Below are 9,020 nucleotides of genomic sequence, written 5' to 3' on the forward strand. Positions count from 1 at the left end.
CTGGCACCAGTTTTCCTCAAACTAGGTACAAGTACTTCAGTTTGGGTACTCAGCCACACAAAGGACTGATACTGTATACTTATAGCTTTGAAAACACATTTCTTTTGTATCATTAATATTCCAGATTCATAGATATTAAGATAATCAACTCTAAACAGAAAATGTTTTTTCAGTAATAAAATTAATAAATACAAGATAAACATATCTGTGTTGTAAACATTCATTGATATCAAATACAGCAGCTTAGAACCAGAAGTTGAGATTGTGGTCCAATCTTTTGCTACGCTTTGTTGGTCTTTTGTTAGTGTTTTGTTCTTCTTAGCTTTTAGCTAATATTCTGCTTCTTTCCAATTTAAGGCTAAATTTCAGCTTTATTCATTCTGCAGTTGTACAGAAAATGTTGTTTTCTATACTTTTGTCTGTGTTTGCTTCATGAATATGGAAAAAAACAAGTCTGTAGCATAAACAGGTTTGCTTAGATAATCCTCATCAGATCAGTTTTTAAGTTAGTTTCTGCTCATTAGAGTTCTTTAATAAAATGTTTTGTGTTGTTTTAATAACATTATGGGACAATAAGTGCTCAAGAATACACATCTAAGTCCATCACAGATCCTTTCACTTCCTCCTCACCATTGCTGCACTGCATGTCCAGATTGGGCATCCCACAGCAGCCCCACTCCTGGCTATTCCCACTGTATCCTTCGAGACCAGGTCCRGGGCAGCAGTCCAAACAGCAGTCCTTCAACTTCCCTCGGCTCTGGATATGCACACCCACCAGCCGGCCCGCAATCACAGCCTTGAAGTCCACCACAACCTCCTTCTCCCGGAGAGGGTACACAAACACGCCTTGATAAAAGTTTACAAAAAAAGGTTAATGTTTTTATCAGACAATTCCTTAAAACATTTGTGCTAAAATACAAACATTTTAAACAGATTTTGTTTTAGTGCTTTGGTTTATGTTGGAATGACTACAAGACCATTGTTTCATCCGCTTTATTAAGTCATTGTCACATATTTAAACATCTCTAAGGAGAGACTGGACTGTTTTGGCTGAATAAAACCGGATGTTTTTGTCTAAAACTCAGAGCACCTGYGGTGTTCCTCAAGGTTGAGTCCTTRGTCCTCTACTGTTTGTAACTGTCAGCATATTTCTCTAATATTTTATAYTTTCTACTTGAGATCTCTTCTTCCTGTTAACATGAGCAGCTACATGTCTCAATAGACCAGTGCTTTGAAAATATATCTACTGAGAGCGCCCTCACCTTCTACAGACTCGGTGTCAGCGTTGGCATACGTAAGGTTTGCGGTGATGCCCAGTGAGCAGCCGTTGGCACATGACTTGATGAAGGAGGACTTTAGTAGCAGTGGCTCCCACGTTGAGCGGTTTCTCAGCCCCACCATTTTATTTTTTGTACCACCAGTCTTCAACTGAGTTTATGAAAACACAGCAACAGAGCTCAGTGAAATGTTAGAAATAGGCAGATATACAAATACAAGAGAGCATTTTAAACTCTAATTTTATATTTACAATGTCCTTTTTAGATTAAACCTGTTTTTTAAATCCCTATAACAAAGTTGGGGTTTTATTGAAAACACTATAAATAGGGCAGGTGTTTATTTATATTTGCACACATCAGCTTTTGGCCATGTAACCAAGATGTCTCCTGTTCAGCACCTCTTAGCAACACCTTGTGATAAATTGTGTATAACAGACCTGGTCAATCATTAACAGCGAAGTTCGGTACTTATTACGCTATGCATCACCCCYTGCATTTGCAATCAGTAGCCATCCAGTATGCAAACCCATGTGTGCCAACAATTACGGTCCTTACCTAACTCCTGTTTGCCTTAAACTTTCCATTTTACTAAAGTTGTGCAGAAAGATTCCTAATGATTATCCACTTTAAGGGCGACAGGTGTTGAGACCATTGTGCAAATGCGCGTGTGTGTGTGTGTGTGTGTGTGTGTGTGTGTGTGTGTCTGTTTGTGTTTGCCATGATCCAGGTAATGGTCTTCTCACATCTACCTTTCTAACAAGATAAACACCCTCCATCTGGCTACTGCCCTCTCAGCACATAATAAGCCATAAATGCCTGGTTTGCTGGAGCAGGACAAACTGTTGCTGTTGGAGTCCACACAGAAGGAAAACTATGATGTTCTGTATCGTCCTTAGAGTAATCTGTTCAGTGTCAGACCTGTCTAAAAAGAATGGTCAGCTTTATCAGTAAAACAAMCCCAGATCTTTAAAAATATTTAGCTTGTGGTGTTTTATGTGAAATCCTAATTATCAAGTAATGTAGAATAAACTAAATTATATGTGCAAACATGTAAACTGTTTAAAGTTCTGTATAAAACTTTGAAGCAGGTGTTTACGTAAAAAACAAGAACAAGCTTTTAAAACTTGCACATTTATTTGCAATGTTGTTGTAAAAAAAACTCATTAGGCATTAAACATACATGCTCTGTGAGGGTTAATTAATAAGTCTGATGTTTGCTTAACAAAGAGTTAAGTGTATAAAACATTGTTGCTGCCTTTTGCCAGTTCCAAACTCTATAAAAAAGCCAAACAATCAGAACCACTTACTGTACTGTTCAGTGTGTCAGATAATCAGCCTCAGTGTGAAGTCTCTGCATCCCTCCAGCGCCACATCTGCTCACAGGTTTGACACATTAAAGGAGTTAAACTGGTATCGGATCACCTCACTCCATAAACCACCTATCCTGAGTTCAAAAAGAAAAAAAAAGTAAATTTACAACAAAAAGCTCTACATCAGACTTTAACAGTTTCTTATTTGTGCACAGCAGCTCACTTTAGACAGAAKCTATAAAAATTTGTGTTCAGTGTTGGGCACTTTATCCTCAAATTAAGATGTCTTTTTAAAAATACAGACCAGTCTTGATGCGGAGCTCCATCTCCAGCTCGCAGCTCTGCACGAACCTACTTCTGCTTGGTTTGCAAAATGTCATCTGCTTACCTGCTCTGTCCTGGAGCAGCRAGCTGATCAGAAACTACGATCCAGAACCTGCTGTTCAGGCACAGGCTAACACAACTGGAAGTGAGGCAGAGCCTGCTTTTCGTCCAGACAATTGGCTGTGATGGTAGCAGCACCATAATTCATGGCTAATGGCTTGGCTAGAGAGAGAAGAGGAGGAGGAGGAGGAGGAGGAGGAGGTGATGTGGTCTGCCTCTCCCCACAGGTCAGTCAGACGGCAGCAGCAGTAGGTGAGACCAAAGTAGCAGCTTTTTGTCCTTCAGTCTCCACTTTCATCAGTCGAAGCTGCATAATGAAACATTAGTTTTAAATATATATTTTCCACAAATTTGACAGCTTATTCTTTCAAACAAAACAGTTTGCTTTGATTGTTAATCATGTTACCCATGTGAATTCATATACTCAGGTTTAATAAACCAATATTAATGACATAGTAAAATATAGAGACTTAAAGATTATGGACATGTTGAAAGGGCGGGACAGTCGGTGTCTGCTGCGTCCACTCGCCTGAGTGGATAATCTGCRGTTCTTTGCTCCAGGCCAAMAGGTTTGGCTGGTTTCAGCAGCTTCGGTAACAGAAGCATTCCTGCACAACAAGAAAAGTTTCACTTAACACAGTTACTGTAAATCTGTGAAGTCGGACAATAAAATAATAAAAAAATTGTCAAAAGTTGTTTTGGTATCATGTTGTTTTTAAAAAATTGGAATCATTTAGGATAATTTAGCGGTACCATGGTGTAGCTGTAGTCTCAGTGAGAAGGTTGCCAGATCAAAGCATGTTTTCTCCATGTGGGTTCTGCGGGTACTCAGGTTTCCTACTACATACCAAAAACATGCACATTGCTAATTGGTAACGCTAAAGAAATGTGTGAGAGTTTGAATGGGCATGGATGAATCTAGCTGTCTATACAGTATTCTGTTTGTTTTTATTAATTGCATTTTCTCTGCTACTGAGGCATTTCTGTGGCATTCAAAGGTCTGCATGCATAGAAATGAAGCTGTAAATGCTCATCATGAATTCATAAAAGCAGAGAATATTCATATATTCATGTGTGCTGTGAATGGGGAAAACTTAAAGCCTTTTAACTGAACGTTTGTTTTCCTGAGGCAGTATGTACCTGCAGGTGAAACAAGGTGGTGTTCGGCACCTGGGCTCAACCTCCTGTGCCTACTGAGCTGATAACAGTGATATATAGTATTAGACAAGTACAGTACTGGCTCAGTTCAGCAGGAACCGGAGTTACGCCCTCTAGAGATGGCGACTCGGCTGCAGTCAACGTGCGTCACCTGTCCAATTAAGATACCACCCTCCGAGCGAAAATTATTTGCATGTGTAGTGTTTTCTGTGTCTGTGAGCAAAAACAGTCAGGATTTAGCRAAGTGAAGTTGTCTTTTTTTAATGCTGCTCTAGAAATCCAATAGACTTTTTCCCACAGAGCCTCATCGAGGCCATTCTCCAACAAGCAGCCAGAACAGAGCGCAATCATGCGTTTATCAGAGCAGAGGAAGCAAATAAACGTAGCCACACGGCCTCTCTGAACCACAGCCTCTGAAGCTTCTGATGGAGGAAATCTGCTCCTGTTGATTTGCTACATCTAAAACATCACAGGAGCAGAGATTTTCCAGCWTTTTTTTCCACCACAGTGTTCAGATCYGCAACTACAAGCACATGTATGTGAAATGCAGAGTAAGTCACTGGGTTTATGACTTGATGTGATCTCATCAGGTTTCTTTTTGCTCATTTTGTTTTGCACTGCAGACCTGCTACTGAACTAACCTTATAACTGTAGTTAAAAAAAATGTGAATTTTCTTTGGTTGTATTTTTTGCAGCACATGAAGACATAATATGTATAAGTCAAAATATGAATGAAAACTAACACGCCTACACAGTGTGGATAGCGTGGTGCAGTGACGTAAGTCCTCCATGCCCTGAATTGAAATACAGCTGGCGTTTTGCTCAAGGACACCATGACATACAGTATATGGGCATGGAGGGAAATCCAACCTGAGACTTTCCAGTCCCAACTCAGCAGCTCAGTGTTGTAAGAAGTGGGATTAAAATAGTAGGCATCAGTTGTGGGCACAGTTCCCCTAAAGCATTAAAGCACTAATAAGGGAACTAATTTCCTGATTAGTGCTTTAGGGCTTTTGCTATTTTTAAAATTCATTAGTGGATTAGCACTTGCTAAATTTATGGGCTAAAAGAGGTCTTTAAATGTTATTGATCAACATTATTATTCACAGTTGAGGGTGAAAGCTGTCTTTTTGTTCATATGCCTGCATCTACAAGGTGATTGTGTCAAATTCAAGGCCCATGGGCCAAATTTGGCCTGTGGATAACTCCCATTTGGCCCACCAAGAGCACTAAGAACATTCTGCACACAGTAAATATTGTCTCATATTGACTCTGAAGAATGTGTCAACTGGATTATATTAGTGCTTTAGAATTAGGGGACCTAAATATTTGAGTTAGTGCTTTAGGGTTAGGGGACCTAAATATTTGAGTTAGTGCTTCAGAATTAGGGGACCTAAATATTTGAGTTAGTGCTTTAGGGTTAATGCAACTAATATTTAGATTAGTGCTGCACACCACTGTTAGGCATAGTAAAAGTGAAAGTGATAGTAGGTGGGAAATACGTAGTTTGTGAAGGACCTGAGGAGACCTCAATCTATTATATTTTAATGGGGAAAAATAATGTAAACAAAGTTAAATATTTTAAGATGAATGAAAGGTACAAAAATTAAGTTCTAGCCGTCGTTTCCTGAGTTCAACATTTTTATACACAAACAAAAATGTAGATGCCAAAAGATGTACAAAAGAAAACAATAGTGTCAATGCAAACAGAAGTTATAAAAAATCAAATTGTTTGTTAGAACTGAAATAAAATATCTTGAGCTCAGCTCTTTCTACCAGAGCTGCCATCTTTGGTTCTAAATCCTGTATTTTTAGCCCAGCGGATGAAAGTGATGTAACAGATCTGATAATGAAGATCCGTGAATGTGTTCCAGGTCTGCAAGGAGATAAAAGAGCCTTTCAGCGCTCACCTCGACTCTTGTTTTCTCCATCTACATTCTCCAGCCATGAGTCATGTACCTGTTTTTGTTCATCATCTGGCCTGTGGTGTCAGTACAACCCAGCTCCACATTAATGCAAACGAACACATCTGCATCCACACACCAGATTCACTAAGGTCCCCACCGCCACACAGACCTGCTCCCACGAACTCCAAACCAGCCACCAAGATCTTCTCTTTCACAACATRAACGCACTGCCAGCATGACCTTCAACATCTTGTAAAAGAAGAAAAAAGATGTAATATTATCCTGAAGCAGAGGCCTGTTTTGCGTGACAACGGATAATCTTCTCTATCTGAGAAAAAAGAAAAGAAAAAAAAACAGCAGCAGCTTTATTTATGTATGTGAGTGCGTTAATGGGTGTTTATGTATTGTTTTAAAACTGGGTTCAGTAAGACAATGAATCTTCTCTAAAGTGTTTGTTTATAGTTATTCCAAAGCCAATCCCAGCATGAGGTCTCAGACTTTAATATCCAACGATAATTCACACGTTTTTAATCCACCAAGCGATTCACAAACCAGTTCACATCCAGTTTATGACATTATTCAAAGTGTTACATGGATAATGTGCTGTTGGCAGAGCTTGTAATATTCTCATTTACAGTAAATCAGTGTTTGTTTTGGGGATTTTAAAATGAATAAGCTCACATGCATAAATGTCAAAATGCTAAAAGGAATAATTACTGTGTTTTCGTTGAATTTTTGCAGCAACTTTCACCTCCTTCTGTCTTAAAGGGGACATGTGCAAAATCCTTTTTTTTAGCTGTTAAGTGAATTTTGTTGTGTACTTTCTGATCTATTACATCAGATTATTTGCAACAAACTACCAAAAAAATGTCTGGACTTACCAACTACAGTTTGGCTGCCTTAATTCTCCTCTGGCTCCAACATGTAAGGCTTCTGTTGTTGACAACTTTTAATTAATTTGTAAATAAAAAAATTCTGTGCTGTTATATAGTAAAAAAAAAACCTTTATCTAACTAGAATGGACCACTCTAGAAGTTGGAGGGGGCGGGGTGTGAAACACCTATAGGTTGGATTTAAAGAGACAGCATCAAAACGAGTTGATCTGAGACACACCTTAGAAAAGAGGCGGGGCTTGTGGAGTTRCATTAAGGAGGGATTCAGGCCGAAGCGTTGCAGTTCCACTGTATATAGACCCCAAATGAATAGTTTGTGTGAAACAAAAGGATGATATGTTGATTTTAAATATCCCTGCCTTTATAGTAACAGTTTGCACATATAATAAAATGATTACTCTTCTCAACTCGGGTTCAGCTTTTAAATCATTTGTAGGATGGTGGGAAAAATAAAACTTATTTTTTTCTGAGCAACCAGAAAAGCCCTGCTGATAATACAAATGATCTAAAGCTGTTAGWCTTTTTCCTAATAATAGTCTTGATTCAACACATTTAACAGAGTTTGTTTAACGACACGTGAGGCCTAAAATGTAGATTTTGAAACCATTTAATGAGTCATCTGAGATACAACACTATGACGGAGTATTAGGGCCACCCAACAACATTTTTTTATTTTCTTAAATTAAGAGAATAAAGTCGCAATATTACTTCATTTAAGTTGTATAAAATAAAGTCATAATATTATGAGAATAAAATAGTAATATTGTGAGAATAAAGTGTTAATATTTTGAGATTAAATTCATAATATTACTAGTTTAAAGTCATAATATTACTAGTTTAAAGTTGTAATATTACGAGTTTAAAGTCCTAATATTATGAGGAAAAAGTCATAATATTGGAGCCTTTACATGAAAAAGCATTCAGTTATCACTGCATTCAACTGAGGAATGTTGAGCAACTTGTCAAGTTGTTCTTTAGCATTGCTATAAATAAATAATCTTTTAGCACATTAGCATCAAATTATCAGTGGCAGGACTTGGAAATTGTGCAAAYGACTATAAACTGAAGCTGTATTGTAATTAATGGATGCATTGACAGATTTAGCTGGCACGTAGCTAATTTGGATGAAAGCTTATTAATCTAAAGATTCGGTTATAGTCGAGCTTTGGGTTGTCGCGGAAGCTCCGCRGAGTGCGCCCACTCCTGAGCCGTGCACTGTGTGAAAACATAGTTGACGTTCATGTAATCGCCGTTTTTCCGTCGCCGACAGATGGCAGTAACCAAAAGTAGCCAAACCAGTGGGAAAGTAGTACGAGGGAGTGTAGAACAGGAAACGCTTGACGTCACACATAACAAAGTAACCACATTTACCTCTTTCGCCATATAATCTAACATAATGTAGCAGAACTAATAATAACTAATATACTATCTGTTTCTCTGTGCTTCACGAACTGAGAGAGCCACACTGGTTTGCTTCCTCCAGGATCACGGCTTTCACAAACCGGTCGCAAATATTTTTCCATGTCTTCCAGCATAAAACTCATCTTTCTTTGCAGCCATTGCAATTTCGTTCCATACGTTTTGTGCCATCTGGTTGTCTTTATGACCTCACATGGAGGGATCATACAGATGCCGGTACATTCGGACCTGTTCAGCGAGAGCACCTTTGTGACGAGTGGCACGCAGCCGTTGCGGAGCTTCAAAATTTCGGAGGTGCACGACCACGCGCCAGGACACAACACGGTGCCAACGCATAGGTGCAGGGAAGCTGCGATTGCGTCACTTTTGACACAAGCCCCCTCACGCCCTGTGCATCGCGTCAACTATAACCTAGGCTTAGTAACGAGTTATCATGGACTACTTTACAAACACAGAGACATGGCTGTACACAGCAGGTGTGGGGAAAATAAGGAGGAAATGAGGAATGGAAAATAACACGTTATGATTGTTACTTTTCTCGTAATATTACAACTTTAATGTCGTAAAATTATGACTTTAATCTCGTAATATACAACAAATGAAATCTTAGAACCCATAGTTAGGCTCTACAACAGGGCCTACAAAATTCATAAAAAAGCTTCCTGGTTGGAC

The 9,020-nt window shown here is 38.8% G+C and overlaps 1 protein-coding gene across 1 annotated transcript in view; it reads right to left on the reverse strand.

The window, feature by feature from the left end:
• vwa5b2 (von Willebrand factor A domain containing 5B2) overlaps positions 1-3,040 on the reverse strand; it is an 18,219-nt gene extending 15,179 nt beyond the window's left edge. The window contains exons 1-4 of the mRNA XM_014024269.1: positions 2,892-3,040; positions 2,585-2,721; positions 1,263-1,428; positions 631-846 (exon numbers count right to left, since the gene is read on the reverse strand). Coding sequence (XP_013879723.1) covers positions 631-846; positions 1,263-1,401 — 355 coding nt within the window. The 5' untranslated portion in view covers positions 1,402-1,428; positions 2,585-2,721; positions 2,892-3,040. The remainder of the gene's footprint in view (positions 1-630; positions 847-1,262; positions 1,429-2,584; positions 2,722-2,891) is intronic.
• Between the last annotated feature and the right edge of the window lie 5,980 nt (positions 3,041-9,020).

This window comes from Austrofundulus limnaeus, unplaced genomic scaffold, assembly GCF_001266775.1.
Source record: "Austrofundulus limnaeus strain Quisiro unplaced genomic scaffold, Austrofundulus_limnaeus-1.0 Scaffold415, whole genome shotgun sequence".
Taxonomy (NCBI): Eukaryota; Metazoa; Chordata; class Actinopteri; order Cyprinodontiformes; family Rivulidae; genus Austrofundulus; species Austrofundulus limnaeus.